The sequence below is a fragment of the Cyprinodon tularosa genome, unplaced genomic scaffold (genome assembly GCF_016077235.1).
Source record: "Cyprinodon tularosa strain WSP-4 unplaced genomic scaffold, ASM1607723v1 ctg874, whole genome shotgun sequence".
NCBI lineage: Eukaryota > Metazoa > Chordata > Actinopteri > Cyprinodontiformes > Cyprinodontidae > Cyprinodon > Cyprinodon tularosa.
Genome location: NW_024039645.1, coordinates 498,535 through 515,000, shown reverse-complemented (window position 1 = coordinate 515,000; position 16,466 = coordinate 498,535). Strand labels below are relative to the sequence as shown.

The following is a 16,466-nucleotide window of genomic DNA, read 5'->3' as shown; positions in this document are numbered from 1 at the left end:
TTCTATCTAAGGAAAACCAGCTGATTGCATTGACTCATTGACTCTTCAGCAATCCCTCACACTAAGCATGCTTGTAGCGACAGTGGGGAGGAAAAACTCCCTTTGAACAGGAAGAAACCTCCAGCAGAACCAGGCTCAGTGTGAGCGGCCATCTGCTGAGGCCCACTGGGGTTCAAGGAGACAGAAGCAGACATAGAAAAAGAAGCATAGATACAAAAGGCAACTGTCAACCAGCTCCACAGGCGGCCCCGTCCAGGAAACACACAGCCAGGCAGACGAGCTCCGAGCCAGCTCCCATGTCAGAGGATGAAGAGAGCACATCCAGTTAGTCACAGTCAGAGAAACAGGACTACACTGGAAAACAGACAGATCTCCAACATCTAGAAACGAAGGTGTTGATGGCAGCAGCACAGCTGATATTTCTCTCCAGGATGGAGTCACAGCCAAACAGGAACAGACCAGATGAAGCTACTATGAGAAAAAGCAGAGAGAGCAGAACGTTAGAGATTGAACTAACAGATTCTGCAGAGAGGGAGAATAGAGATAGAATGAAGCAGAATGATGAAAAAGGGGTCCCTATGTCCTCCAGCAGTCTAAGCCTATAGCAGCAGAACTATAGAGATAGCTCAGGATAACCTGAGCCACTCTAACTAGAAGCTTTATCAAAAAGGAAAGTTTTAAATCTACCCTTAAAAGTAGACGGGGATTAATTAAAAGAACGACTAATAAATCTGCTTAGATAAAAATTGCTGTCATCTTACTTTAAACTGAAAAATTTCTTAGATTTTGGCAAAGACGCGTCGACAAGCTGTCACATTGCTATAATCGAAGGTTGTTTGTGTTTCCTCTGCAGCTGGACTGAATCCAAACATGAATGTAAACGGCATGGACGTTGGAGGCTTGTCCCTGAAGGAGCCCCCCCAGCCCCAGTCTCGCTTGTCCCAGTGGACACACACCAACTCCATGGACAACCTCTCTGGCAACTCTTCAAATCTGGAGAATAACTTTAATAATAAGCATGGTACGTTAAAATAAATAAGACGCGCATGTTGCTCTGTTTGCGTACAGCAGAGACCGACAGGGTGCAGAATAGATTTAAATGTCAGGGTTAAAATTAGGACAGTTTATTTTAAATTCCTGCCTCAGGGATTTGATCTGATGTAGCTTTTGACTTTGATTGGTCGTTTTTTTATTGCAGCTCTGGGGTTCACTTATTCTCCTCCCCAGTAAAGGCTTATGCAGCGTCTTATAGGTTATCCTCCAGTACTTAGCATCATTTATCTTACTCTCAGCTATACGGCTTCGGGAATTCGTCATCAGCTGCGCAATGCATCTCCAGACAAAACGACCCAGAAGACAATAAATGCAGAGTTACTGTTGGAGCGGTGTGGTTTTATCAAATAATATGCTGTGCATGGGTTTGACGCACGGTGGGCGGAGCTACTCTATCCTTTCTCTGCCTGGAACAATGGCAGCTATATTTGCTGTGATCAGTGGGAATAAAGTAGTTAAAATATGTTTTTAAGTGAGAAAGTCTTCCTGAAAACTTCCTCTGTGCAGTCAGTTCATCCAGATTACCATCCTGCCTTCAAAGATTATTTCTGTCTGAGCCGCTCAGACCCCCACATATTAGCGGTGCGCTGTGACACCCCAGCAGCAGCTGCCTCAGGCCCGGTTGCCTTTTTCGGGGTTTTCCCCTACTGTTCACGGCGGATGGAAGGCGTTTTCCTCGTACGTAATCCAAACTGCAGGCAGCAGGATAATAAAAGCCAACATATTCAGCCGGCAGGTTTCTACATTTTAAGTAGCGCTCTGCATCAGCAGTGCTGTGTCTGACTCCCTGCCAGCTCCCAGATCAGCTTCTCTGATTGGTTGATGAGGCACTTCCAGCAGCTAAAGTTACATTTTTCCAACTCCAGCAGCTGCTGCTTCTGAAGCGCCTTCAGACGCAGCTTCAGTTGCTTAAAGACACAATATTATCAGTGTTCGGATGGCATTTTACCAAAAGGATTTTTATCAAAAACATAATTAATGAGCACAAATAAGGAATAGTTGCATTAACCATACATGTAAGCAGAGTTTTATGGGGCCCCCAGGAACTTGGGTATTTTGTACTTTCAAAGGAAGTGCAATGTTACACTATTATAAAACATGCTGGGAAAAGTATGTGTACCTTGTTATACTGCAGGAGATCAGTGACTTGAAGCAGGTAAAATTACTTGTTATCTCTCTCAGTTTTGGAAGTTTAATTTAAAATCCGAATGTGAAGCTGATATTTTCTTTAATAACGGTTATAAAAGCTTCTGAATCTTTTCACTGAATCACCTCTCCATCCATCAAGGTGCCATGTCTGCTGCCTCCACCATCGGACCGCCTGGGAAGCCCCCCCAGATGGAGGACTCGTACAGCCCTTACAATCTAATCTCCAACTCAGAGTCCCCCAGCAGTCCCCTGGTGCCCCCCGACAGCTGGGGCCAAGGAAAGAGCCCAAATGAAAAGATCTCAAATGGGGCCAATATCAACTGGCCTCCAGGTGAGGAGCAAATACACGCAACTAGAGCTTAGCCGTCTTTTTATTGAAATTAACCCATAATATCACCAAACTGAAAAGAAAATAATAATAACAGAGCAAGATTAGCGTGCAGGTTACATCACCTGAAATGGTCGCACAATGACCTCCGACCCCTCCTTGGAAAGGTCTGAGCCTCTAGTTTCCGATGATGGCGGCCATTAGGGGGCGGGGCCAAAACGACTACCTGTTGTTGCATTACTCCCACAGAGTCACACACGTCAGATGGAATTTTTAATCTAATTTTATTGATTACACAGCTATAAAACATAAAGTATTTGTAAAAAAAATTATTATGAAACATGTTTTAGAAATTTTAAAGCCCTATTTGAAAGGTGTGTGGATGAAACACCATGTGACTGTGTTTTGGCCATTTCTATAAATAGATAAACATGAGCAGGTGTCAGTTGGGTTCTGTTCCGGCCCGCCGGGGTGAAGGGGTTAAAGCCTCAACGCTCCAAATACTGGTTGCCCTGTTGTGAGTCGACAGACTGTTGGAGAAAACAAACGGAGTAAAAGCGTGTTTGCCTTCGATTTCCGCCTGTTTACAGTTGCCATGATTCAGATGACTGAACACGTTGAATGGTGTCGTTTTTAAGCAGAGCTTGGTAGCATTTAGATGTGCAGCACTGAAGAGAGAAAATTCTGCATTTAAAGCTTAAAATCAGCTCATTCCAGATAACTTTATACGTTATGTCCTTTCCTGGAAGCTGTCTGGGTCTGCAGTCATTATGAACATCGTTTTTGTTCTGACGTCTCAATTCTTTATAATCATTCTTTGCTGTTTCCTCAGAGTTCTGCCCAGGAGTCCCATGGAAGGGCCTTCAGAACATTGACCCTGAGAATGACCCCAACATGACCCCCGGCAGCGTCCCCAGCGGTCCCACCATCAACACCAACATCCACGACGTCAACCGCTACCTGCTGCGGGACCGTAACGGAGGTACAGAGCAAAGCTGCAGATAGTTGGCTCAGAAGCTGCAGTATGGCTGCGCAGTGGCCGCTTTATTCTGATTTGCTTTCATTACACTCCAGGTTTCAACATCCTTCCTATCTTCATGCATCCCAATGATTTTCTCTTGTTGTTTGCTCACAACGCTGTGATCTCCACTACAATGCAGCCTCCTCCACAGCTTCTCCACTGCCAAATGGCCAATCTAGCTCTATCAGTCTGTTGTCCTGTGAAGGAGGCATCACAGGTCCTCATCCAGTATTAGTCTCCTTTCCTCTAAGCCTTTTAAAAACCCCTAACATGTGTTTTCCTCTTACCTATAAAGACCAGAACACAATCAGATTTTGCGTCTGATCCAACAGAAAATTGTATCTTAGAGGTTGTGGCGTTTTAGCATTTATTGAACGTCAATAGGGATGACTTCCTGCAGGGGGCAGCGAAGCTCCCACTGAGATAGAGCCCGGGTCTGTTTTAGTCGGACTACGCAGCAATTCAGCAGCAATTTACTGGGTCTGACAGGAAGAGAGACGCGGTTACAAAGTAAAACACGTCCGCTGTGGAGGAAAATACAAAATAAAATATGTTAATCACACGGAAAGAGTCAGTTTAAAGTTTTACTTCGCTTATATAGTAAGCAGGACAGCAGGGGCGGATTTAGGAAAGTTGGGGCCCTAGGCAAAGACAGGAAGGTGGCCCTCTGAATTGAAAAGATAACATATAAAACAGCCCCATTCTCCAGATAGAGAAATGTTAATAGAATAGACATCCATTATCTGTTCTAGGTTGTGTCCCTCTCTTCTTGTCCATTTTCTTCTTGTTTTCCTCTCTATGTTTTGTACTCAGCTGACTTTTCATGCTGTCTCTAAAGGAATGAAAGATTTTTTCCAAGCACTAAGCTCACTTAGCTGATTGCTCCTTCCTGTGTTTCCAAAAGCAAGTAAATAACCCAGTCCTTCTTTTCACTGTAGACAAGCCATGATCTGCTTATCTGTTCTCCATTTTTCATTTGGATGAAATAATAGCTGCATGAATCATGACAGCAGACAAGATAGAGGAGAGCAGGAGGCGGGGTTACCAATCTACTCGCTCTGGAGAGCAGAGTTCGCTGCTTTTAGATGTTGTCTCCAAAGTCTCCAGTAGCAGAAAAAAGTCTCTAGATTTGGCGCTAGGAGCTTTTTAGAAATCAAAGTGCTAGAGGGGTCTGAAAAGTGGCTAAATATAGCGACTAAAGCGCTAAGTTGGCAACACTGCTCTTTGCATCGTTTGTTTTCAAATGGTTTGCTGCTGTCTGTTTGGACCTTTCTGAACATGTGCAGCAAATGGACTGATCCAATATGGTGGACATTGGGGGGGTTGGGGCCCTAAGACACAATTATCAGCGTTCTGATGGCATTTTAGTGAAAGGATTTTTATCAAAAACATTATTAATGTGCACTAATAAGGAATAGTTGTATTAACCACACATGTAAACAGAGGTTTATGGGGCCCCCAGGAACTTGGGGCCCTAGGCAACAGCTGAGTATTGCCTAATGGTAAATCCCCCCCTGCAGGACAGACTGGTGCGAAAACAACAAATGAAACATTAAAATAGAAAACTTTCCCCATGATTGTTCAGGAAAACTGAAAATGGATAAAGTAGTGATCCTCTTTGAGCCTCACAGAAACCAAAATAAGGAGGGATAGACGGAGTAGATAAGGGCAGCGTATCCCTCTCACCTCTTTATGGAAAAAATAAGGAAAAACCTCCCAGATCTCTGAGAATCACCTCTCTGCCTCAGTCGCCATAGAAACCGTCCCACTGCGTTTTATTGCTGCATTTTTCTTTTCTTCAGACGTAGATCTCATTATGTTTTTAATAGATGAACGTTTTCTATCTGTTCTCGTCTAAGATGCTGCACAGACTAGTTAAGTGAGGCTTTGTTTTATAGAATGAGCCGCTTTTTTTTTATTCAATTTAATAACTTTTCATAATCTGTCCAAGTCAAATGTGGGAAATTGTTTTAATCTGCAAATCTGCACAGATCTGCTAACCCTGCCCAGTCAGAGCCTCTCTATAGTCAGTGTGACATGGAAAAAAATCAGATCTCAGATTAAAAAGTTCTACACAGCCGGTCTTTTCAGGCTTTAACAGTTTGGTTTAGAAATCTTGCTGTGATTGGAAACAATCTTTGCTAGAGAATAAAAACCACAGCGCAGCGAGCCTCACCTATCTGCTCCCTGAATCAGTGCCACACCCTGCTGCAGCGTAAAAAACACTCTGTGGGCTCTTCTCCTCACTTTCGTTTGTACTAAATGTGAAACCATTGTGCTGTATGAGATCAGAGCTTTAAAAAGGCAAGATAATCAGAGAAGTTTCAATGATTTTCAGTGGAACAGCACATGCATGTTATTGGGGTTTGCCCAATGCATGAGTTAAAAAAAAAGCCACATTTATAGTTATAATGTTCTCCTAAATTTTACAGAACAGACATTATTTTTCCAATAGTTCATTAGAATGTATTTAGTTGCTAACCCCTTTTTGTTTTCTTGTCTCTAATCTGACTTCCTCCAGATTTCCTAACAAATGAACTTCTTTTCTCTGAAGGGAAACTGACTGAAATGAAGTCCACCTGGTCCCCGGGGCCCATCGCTCAGAACCAAGCTTCTCTGTCCCATGAGTTGTGGAAAGTTCCTCAGGGGCCGCGCAGCACCGCCGCCCCGTCCCGGCCGCCGCCCGGTCTCACCAGCACCAAACCCTCCTCCACCTGGGGCGGGAACTCTTTGGGGCTGGCTCAAGGCTGGAGCGCCGCCTACTCCTCAGGTGAGCACAGAGCGGCTCCGTGAAACTAAGACGACTGCAACCCGGAAATGTTTCTGCACCTTGTTGGCTGAGGTCTTCCTTCTTTTTTAGCTTTCTCCTGCTGTAATCCAACCAAACGCCGTTAGATCCCAGGCAGCTACAACCTGCTCTTTTTCTAGCCCTTTCAGAACCAGACAGCTCCTGTTTGGGAAGCCAGGCCCCTCCTTACTTTGCTTCTACTAACCAAGTCTCTTCTGTTAAAGAAGGAAGAGGCTCGTTTAGATCAAATCAAACCCTGCGGTTGATTATTGGTTTTATGATTCACCTAATATTAGTGAAGTGGCATTTTTTATCTCAAAATCTGCTTACATCCGCCTTGACGAGTGGGTCTGCTCGCCACTCCCTACGGCGGGGCAATTAATTGCATTTGCAATATAATTGCAATTTAGCAAAACGCAATTTTCAAATCGTAAAGGCTCTGAGTTTTAGTCGCATTAGGACACTAAACTTCTCACTCCAGCTTTTTAGGCGGCTGTTACACCTTTAAAGTTGCTTTGATGCCAGAAGTAAGAACTTTTTATTGGAAATGGTTAAAGTTAGTTTACAAAGTTAACTAAAAGATAATCGGATTTTATCTTTGTATCGGATTATATCTTTCCTAATAAATATTATTCAGTTTATTTCTATAGCTCCAATTCACATCATGTCATCTCAGGTCACTTTCCAGTTCACCAGATCATCCAGTCAGATTGATTCAAAGTTTTCTATCTAAGGAAAACCAGCTGATTGCATCGACTCATTGACTCTTCAGCAATCCCTCACACTAGGCATGCTTGTAGCGACAGTGGAGAGGAAAAACTCCCTTTGAACAGGAAGAAACCTCCAGCAGAACCAGGCTCAGTGTGAGAGGCCATCTGCTAAGGCCCACTGGGGTTCAAGGAGACAGAAGCAGACATAGAAAAAACACAGGACATTAAAATATGCCTAATGAAGTGATATAATATAACCACAAAATATAAGCAAGTGCTAAATAAAATAAACTGTAATCAGATGTAAGGTACAGCTGAACATAATTTCTACAAAAAGTTTTACAAAAAGCAACTGTAAAAGGCGGCCCCATCCAGGAAACACAGAGAAACAGGACTACACTGAAAAACAGGACAAGCTCCAACATCTAGAAACAAAGGTGTTGATGGCAGCAGCACAGCTGATATTTCTCTGCAGGATGGAGTCACAGCCAAACAGGAACAGACCAGATGAAGCTACTATGAGAAAAAGCAGAGAGAGCAGAACGTTAGAGATTGAACTAACAGATTCTGCAGAGTGGGAGAACAGAGAGAGAATGAAGCAGAATGATGAAAAAGGGGTCCCTATGTCCTCCAGCAGTCTAAGCCTATAGCAGCAGAACTATAGAGATAGCTCAGGATAACCTGAGCCACTCTAACTAGAAGCTTTATCAAAAAGGAAAGTTTTAAGCCTAGCCTTAAAAGTAGACAGAAATCACAATGCACAAATTTTGTGAATTTTCGGGGGATTTCGTAGCATAACGATGACATATAGCAATATTTCATTAGTAAAAGACATTGATATGGTGTTTTTAAATAGCAATATATCAGCATATGAAGATATTGGGATATTTTAATGGATCAATATTTTTTCCCTAGTCTTTAGAAGTTTTTAAGTCTGTAAAAAATAAGTTTTTGAGGAAGAAGAAGAAGTATATATATATTATTAATATATATATATATATATAGACTTTAGAAACTCAGGAGCTGATCAAATATCGGGTTAAATATCGGTGGGGTGGCCGATGTCCGATATTCAGTTTTAAAGCCGATACCGATAGGGGGCCGATTATATCGTGCATCCCTAGTTTTAACTGTTTAAAAGCTAAAATAAATTGATGACGTTACTTTAATATGTATTCTTGCTCTGTAGCCTCCACTTATTAACTGTTTTTTTTTTTTTTTTTTTTTTTTTTTTTTTTTCTCCCCCGTTAAACTATCCAGGACAGAAAAATTCCACAAACTGATCAGATTTTGGTCTTTTCAGTCAAAATGTTTCTATTTTCCCAAATTTTACATTTCTAGGGAGGAAATGTAGATTTTTTTTTTATGTATATATAAAATAGTCTGCCCTATTAAGTTTGTTTTAACAGCAGAATCAATTGAACACAAGTTTTTTTTTTTTCCTTTTTAAGTTTGAACAGACCTCATCTGAGCTTTGACAGATTTCCTTCCAGCCCGTCAGCACAGATAGCTGCATGTGTTGCGCTCTGGTTGATCTGTACCACACCCATCCAACACATGTTGCACTGCAGAGGTGGTGACTGTGTTCAGTTTGATTCTCGCATCACTTGAGTTGGAAATGTCACCAAAACACACCCTGTTAAACTGACAGTTTGGGGTTTACCAGCTGTGTGTGTGCGTGACCTCAGCTTGACATGAAAGAGGAAAACATGTGTGCTTATAGTGCAGACAGGAGCTAGGTACTGAAGCGTGGCGGTTTCTGTGAGCCCAAGTTTCCTCTGTTAACTTCACCTCATGCTAAAAGTCATTTAACCTCTTAAAGGAATAGTACACCCAAAACATGATTAGCCTTCATTTTCTACTCACCCCCATGCTGAACAACACTCTGGAGTACTTTTTCGATATCTCAAATGCATCTGGAGATCTGGGAGGCTTCTTGCTGTCTGCTGACATTCAAATAATGGAGGTCTATGGCGCCCGAGGCAGAAAGGTCCATAAAAGTCCACAAAAAACGTGTCAATATTCCTCCATACTGCTCGTCCAATGTATTCCAAGTGTCCTGAGTGGGTAGCGTCCATAATTTACTCAAAACGAAGTCATTTAGAATGTTTTTAGAGCATAAACAGTAGTGTATAGGATTTCCTGAAAGCGCGCGCCTGCGAGTTCACGAGCCTACGGAAACTGCGGCAGACCAAACCAGATGAAAGTGCGCATTCAGCGTCTGCTCTGCCAATAATGCAAGCGTAGAAGAAGAAATGTGCTGTTTACCTGTGCAAAGAAAGAAACAACGAAAGAAAAATGTCTGAGGACTTCAGTGTTGAGGAAGAGCATGAGTTCTTTGCCGAGCTGAATGCGCACTTTCGTCTGGTTTGGTCTGCCGCGGTTTCCGTAGCGTCGTGAACGCGCTTTCAGGAAATCCTATACACTACTGTTTATGCTCTAAAAACATTCTAAATGACTTCGTTTCGAGTAAATTATGGACGCTACCCACTCAGGACACTTGGAATACATTGGACGAGCAGTATGGAGGAATATTGACACGTTTTTTGTGGACTTTTATGGACCTTTCTGCCTCGGGCGCCATAGACCTCCATTATTTGAATGTCAGCAGACAGCAAGAAGCCTCCCAGATCTCCAGATGCATTTGAGATATCAAAAAAGTACTCCAGAGTGTTGTTCAGCATGGGGGTGAGTAGAAAATGAAGGCTAATCATGTTTTGGGTGTACTATTCATTTAAAGTTACTTGAGTTCCAAACAACCGGCCCGTGAACAAGCCTTTTGAACGTTCTGCGCATGTACAGAAGAGTATTTCAGTGTCAACATAGCATAGATCTACAGAAAGCTCTCGTTCTCCTCTTTCCAATGATACCAAGCATGCTGAACCTCGTTTTATCGAGAGAAATGTGAGAGATGCACAAAACTCAAAAAGTTCATGTATTACCTTTTATTTGGTCCAAAGGGAAAACGCCAATATTTCCCACTGAGTTTGGTCTCGGTTTGCTCTAAACAGCCAGAAAAACGATAATTCAGTAAAATGAGGGCTGCAAACATATAAAATCCACAAAGGCAAGAATACTGCAGGGTAACTCTCATTTTTAAGGGAAAACAGCACCACAATGCCATATTTTTACTCAATCCCCGCTACAAGATGCTAAAAACAACGCATTCGGTGCTATCGCACGTTCAAACAGGAAGTCTTGGCTTGATTGACACCCTGATTGACCAGTTACAGGACGATGTGGGCAGGCTGAAGCAGCAGAAAGCCAATCGGCGTCAATCATTCTTAGTTTTGGACTTCCTTCTCCTCCCTCCTATTCCAACCAGTAAAAACTCACGAGTGACATCAATGCAGGGATGAATGTCTTCCGGCTCGTAGCGATTGCCTGTGGGTAAAAAAATTATCTCTTTAAAATAAATTGACGGTAATTAACAGGGTTCCCGCGGGATCTTAAAAAGTCTTATAAGGCATTGAATTCTTCAAAATAAAACTAAGGCCTTAATTGGTATTAAAATGTCTTAAATCAGTCTTTCGTAGGTCTTAATTTTTAAAACGTCATAAATAGGATTATTTTCTATTATGATTTATTTTTGTAATCTAAATAAAACATTAAAATTTACTTTTTAATTTAAAAAGGCTCGCAATTATTGGTTCCGTCCCGATAGCGGAACCAATAAAAGCGTTGAAGGTTTTTCTGGTGTTTCTTGTGAATTTGCTCTTAAATTTTTATTTCAAGTGGCATTAAAAAGTCTTAAAAAGTCTTGAATTTAACTTGCCTTACGCTGTAGGAACCCTGATTAAATAAAACAAAGAAAATCAAATTCCCCTCTTGCGTTTGTTTGGAGCGCTCTGAAACTAACAGCATTAGCCAATGAGAAGAAGAAGGAGGCGGGTCTTGGGAAAGTGTTTATTTCCTCCTTTCGTTTCTTGCTCGAGTCGCCAGATAGATTGTTATTCAGTGCTGAAGTTCTACACGGAACGTCACCATGCGCCGTTTACGGCTCCATTCAACGGAGAGACGTGTAAAAAGTCAAAAAATAAATAAATGAAACTTTGTGTTTGGAGAGAAGGACGATGGAGAGAACGGATTGGCACGGAGTTGGCACAATGCAGTTCATAAACTCTAGGGAAGATGTCACAACCATAGATAAAGGTCTGAAAGATAAATGACGCCAGTTATGGCGAGAGGAGACGGGGTCAGCCATCTGGCAGCTGGTGCAGGAAGTTAGGTCCACCAGTAGCCTGACGTAGTCCTACTCAATTCTAGTCAGAATCTGAGTCTGATGCTGCTCCATAGAGCTGTGATTATGGGGCATGTTTCGAACGAACCAGGAAAAAAAATGCCTCTGCACTCAATTGGATAGACCTACAACCAATAAGAGCAACGGAGTGCGTGACGTATGTTAAGCGACGCATAGTTGTTGTCAACAAAAATCAAAGCGTGCAGTTGCACGCCTATAATAAGAAGATGAGCCTTGATCGCGTTTCTCTGTTCCTCTTTTAAAATTAATTTGCTGTCGATATCTTCTAGAACAGACCTAATAGCAGAATCTACTCACCTCAACTCTCCAGCGGCAGCCATTGTTGTTGTCACCCAAGCGCGCTTTGGTGACGTGGTTGATTGCGTTACTGTTGATCATCTGTCCATCATCGTATAAAGCCCGCCCTGACAATTTGGTTGGCCCGCCAGATATTGTGCGAGCATACTCGCGCTACTGTTGAGCAATGCCAGACCGAACTTCCCGACCTCAAACGTTGTGGGCGGGACTAAGTTCGGAATGGCACCCAGGTTAGTCCACCAGGTGCTTGCTTCTGAACGCTGAGCTCCAGCAATGCTTAGCAGCAAAACTGGACATCAAGAAAGTGCAAGTGGTAGATATAGATGCCATCTTCTGGCCGTTTTTGGTATTGGATAAGTCAATTTTAGTCTTCAATCATTCATGCAAGCTTGAAAATACGCCCTATGAATAGCTGTTTATATGTGGTTTATATGGGTGGAACCTAAATTTCAAAGATGACTCACTACATGTGTTTGTAGTCAGATTTTTCACTGAAGACTTGGGGTTTTTTTTGCTTTTATATTCATTTTTTTTTTCAATAAAAATGTGTGTTTGAAAGATTTTTTATATTTTAGTCTGATTCCTCTAAGTGTTTTTTTTGTTTGTTTTTCCAAAGAGGTCTCACTGTGTTTGTATGTTGAAGCATGCCAAACCGGCGGCATGGCCTGGTCCTAGATGAGCACTTGTAGAAATACTATTTTTGCAGATATTCCAAACACATTTGGAAGGCTGCTTGCCAGGATATAAGAGTTTTCTACTGTGTTAAATAGTTCATTCCTGCCTGTTGGAGTTCAATTCTTAATTATTTTCACATAGAAAATCCGGGCGAGAATAGTTCTCTACTTTCAGAGCTGTTTTATGAAGCATACCACATACACAGTAGTGCACTTACAGTAAATCAGAATGTACAGGAGAAATCTAGAGAGTTTATTCTTTACATGGAAACCAGAACTTCCCTGCAAGAGCTATAAAAGTTTGAAATTGGAGCTGATAATTCCCGGAACTTGAACCCACCATAATCTTCCCGAACTAATAAAATGTCTCCAGCTTATTTTCGGCTGAATGACCTGAATCTGCGTCTCTGTGTTACAGAGGGAAACGCATGGAGCACCGACAGCCCCAACAGGACCAGCAGCTGGCTAGTGCTGAGAAATCTCACCCCACAGGTATCTTTCTGTGCTCCCACATCATCTGTGTTAGATCCTGAACACGGCAGCTGAAAATGTTTTTCCATGTCAGATTGATGGCTCCACCCTGAGGACTCTGTGCATGCAGCACGGCCCCTTGATCACATTCCACCTCAACCTGACTCAGGGGAACGCCGTGGTGCGCTACAGCTCCAAGGACGAGGCGGCCAAGGCCCAGAAGTCCCTGCACATGTAAGCTGCCTTACTACTCCTGTTAGAGCAGCGATTCCCAACCGGGGGTGCATCGCATTGCAAGGCGTACATGAAAATAGTTTATTTCTTAGGTAATGAAATAAAATAGGGCTGAGATCTGTTACTTTGTGACAAAAAAAGAAAAATTGAACCAACCAAACAGTAAGTTTGCTGTTAAACAGATCCAAACCAAGCAGAGGAACAGGCTGGACGTAAAGAACAGCTTTTCACACTGACCTGTCGGAGCTCATCAAAGCAGCTCAGGTGTCTGGATGAAAACTAATAAAAATAATTAACCTCCTAAAATCCAGCCGGTCTGCGGCGACCATTTTTGAAGCGTTTACAACTAGCAGCTCAGAAAACATGAAAACTCCAATAGCAAAATGTTTCCCAATATAGAAATGTTAGACATCGTTAGAAAGTTCAGATTCTCCATCATTCAACCAACAAATTCATCTTCTGCAGGGTTTTTCCACTGGTCATTAAAAATCATTAGAAGTCATTCAATTCTAATTTTTTTTTAATTAAGGCCTTAATTGGCATTAAAATTCATTAAATGTGATTATTTTGGCATTTAAAATGCTTTATTTAAAAAAAAAAATACATTTTCAAAAACAATTTCGTCAGATATATTATATCGTGATATATTTGCGAGGAATTGCTTTTGGTTTATTTTAAAGCCGTATGTTTGGAAAAGAAGCTCAAGGCGGAGAAAATGCTAGAGAACTGGAGCAGTGTTATTTATTTATTTATATATATAGTTACTCATTCCTGTATAAACCCTGTTATGGACACAGCGAGCACCAAAGCACGATTAAAACAGATATAGCAGCATGTCAAAATGTAAACATTGCAAAGCAGCCACAGCAACCTCCCTTTGAAGGCAAGGTGTTTTGATGGCTGATGTGATAACACAACATAAAATGGTGCAAAGTTTGTTAAAATGAAAGAAAATTTGTGATTATGAAAAACACCGGCTGTCTTGCAATACATAAGAACGCGAATACGGACTCGTGTCGTCACCAGGTCTGTTCTTGAGAAGAACACAGGAAAGTGTGGACTCTGGGAGAACGGGAGCACGCAGCATAAATCTGGGTCAACTGGAACAGAAGCGTACTGATGACATCACCACAAGCTCAGCTCATCTGGAGCTGCATTTCACCTCCTGTTATTAATAGTCTCTGGATAATAATAAATTCTGACTTTTTTTTTCATTTAGTGGAGGAATAATAATGAACACAGTCAGATAAACACAAATCAAATCAACATTTTGCCAAATAAAACCCAAAACACCTCCATCATAGCCAACGGTGCTTCACACACGGCTATGCAGAGAGAGGGCTAATGTTAGCCCTGGCTGTGGTTAGCCTCAAAGGTTATCTGGTTGCCGCCCTCCTCTCAACATACGACCACTTTTTAATTAGGCACTAAATCAGTAAATGGGCCATCTAGTGACGCTTAAAAGTATAATATTCTCGCTTCAAATGATTTAAAAATGTACTTTTATTGAACCACAGCAACAGAAAAGAGAACTTTTAACTTAATGCTCTGAGCTCTGAGTGCTAACCTGGAAGCTGCAGCTGCTACAGTGCATGCTGGGACAGCTGTCAGTCTGGAGAACAGACAAGTCTGCTCTGATGCATGCTGGGTAAATAGGGAGGGGCCAGAACAACATGCAGAGATTTTGTCCGTTCTCGGTGTTCTTGTAAATTGGAACAGAACTACAGCTGAAAACCTTATCTGTGCAGTCGGTTCCTCCAGATTGCATCAGCAGTGCTGTGTCTGACTCCCTGCCAGCTCCCAGATCAGCTTCTCTGATTGGTTGATGTGGAGCATCAAGCAGCTAAAGTTAAATTTTTCCAACTCCAGCAGCTGCTGCTTCTGAAGCGCCTCAGAAGCTCGTGACGCGCTGCTTCAGCTGCTCAAAACGCACTGCAGGGCCTTTTGCTGCACCTTGATGCACATCAACCGTTGACTTTACCTGTAAACTAGCTGCTTCTGCTGCCTCTGCTACTTGCAGTCTGAAGGTTTATTACAATGTGAAAGTTTCAGAAGGTTTTCACGTTTAACAAAACTGTAAAATGGGGAAATCCAGCCACCTTTGTTCCTGCTGCATGTCTGTGTTGAGTAAAGCGTTTCTACCAGAGAACCAAAATAAGGAAGACTTCAGGGAAACCTCAGGTTCCTTCTGTCGTCCTGGTTTTTTCCCACATTTGTAGAACTTAAGCATTTTCATTATGACCAGATGGAGTCACATGAAGTGTGTGTGTGTGTTGGGGGGGGAACTGTCACGCTGCAATCAGCTGCACTTTCATACAAGGGAATTTTGTAACTGCTCCCATTTACAGAAAAGTCCCTCATATTGCTCAGTCTGTATTTCTGTTTTCATGTGTTTTTAACGGATCATTAGAAAGTCTTTAGTTTTTTTTGTTTTTCTCTGAGTAACAAAGTTTTTTTTTCTCTAAGGTGCGTCCTTGGAAACACCACCATCCTGGCCGAGTTCGCCGGGGAGGAGGACATCAACCGCTTCTTTGCACAAGGCCAGTCACTGGGAGCCAACACCACCAGCTGGCACGCCAACCCGGGAAGCAATCAGGATCGGATGGGCGGGGCGGCCCAGTCACACGCCATCGGCCAGTGGAGCAGCGGCGGCAGCGGAGGGAAGGCCAGCGGGAGCGATCTGCTGTGGGGGGGAGTGCCCCAATACTCCAGTCTGTGGGGGCCGCCCAACGGAGAGGACGCCCGCGTGATCGGGAGCCCCACCCCTATCAACACCCTGCTGCCTGGAGACCTGCTGAGCGGGGAGTCCATGTAGGAGGGGGGGGGGGGGGGGGGGGGGTGATGCCGTGCTCCCCCGCACCTCCACCTGCTCCCGGGGGATCGGAAGCAAAGAAAGAGTTGTAAACAGAAAAAAAAAAAAAGGTTAAAAGGAGCAAGAGCGAAACCCAAGCGAATCATGTGGCGATAATCAGCGTTTAGAGAAACTGTTTCAAACTGTGAATCCTAAATCAGAAAGCTGAGGGTCCCTGGAAAAGACCAACACCAACCCTCGCTGCCTCCACTTCCTGTTTCTCTCATTTTTGTGTTTCTCCAGAAGTCAACTGGAGAGGAGATCAGTTACAGCATCCTAAGAAAGAAAAATCTGAAAATAATCTCTAGCAAAGGGTGTTTTTTTTATTTTCTCATTACCAAGTTTTTCCAGAAGTGTAAAAACGACGGAGTATTAGGGCCGGGCTAGAGGTTTATTTTTTTATTATTAAAGTCATAATACTACGAGAATGAAGTCATCATAACGCAACCACTTTGACATCCTGCCCAGTTTGATGCTGCTGCTAAAAGATTTCCTGATTCGTCAAACCGATGCTAAAGTAGAACTTCGCACGATGCTCCACATTCCTCATTTTAGGGAAGAAAAAGCTTCTTCTTAAAGTTGTCATAAAATACAACTTTATTCTCGTAATTTTACGACTATTCTCGCTG

The 16,466-nt window shown here is 42.6% G+C and overlaps 1 protein-coding gene across 2 annotated transcripts in view; it reads left to right on the top strand.

Moving 5' to 3' along the window:
• LOC119775511 (trinucleotide repeat-containing gene 6C protein-like) overlaps window positions 1-15,813 on the top strand; it is a 69,152-nt gene extending 53,339 nt beyond the window's left edge. Inside the window, exons 16-22 of one of the 2 annotated variants that reach the window (XM_038273499.1) lie at window positions 854-1,021; window positions 2,342-2,533; window positions 3,363-3,512; window positions 6,106-6,321; window positions 12,700-12,773; window positions 12,847-12,986; window positions 15,453-15,813. In XM_038273499.1, coding sequence (XP_038129427.1) covers window positions 854-1,021; window positions 2,342-2,533; window positions 3,363-3,512; window positions 6,106-6,321; window positions 12,700-12,773; window positions 12,847-12,986; window positions 15,453-15,801 — 1,289 coding nt within the window. In that variant the 3' untranslated portion in view covers window positions 15,802-15,813. The remainder of the gene's footprint in view (window positions 1-853; window positions 1,022-2,341; window positions 2,534-3,362; window positions 3,513-6,105; window positions 6,322-12,699; window positions 12,774-12,846; window positions 12,987-15,452) is intronic. The other variant, XM_038273501.1, reaches the window with a different exon arrangement.
• Window positions 15,814-16,466: the final 653 nt, after the last annotated feature.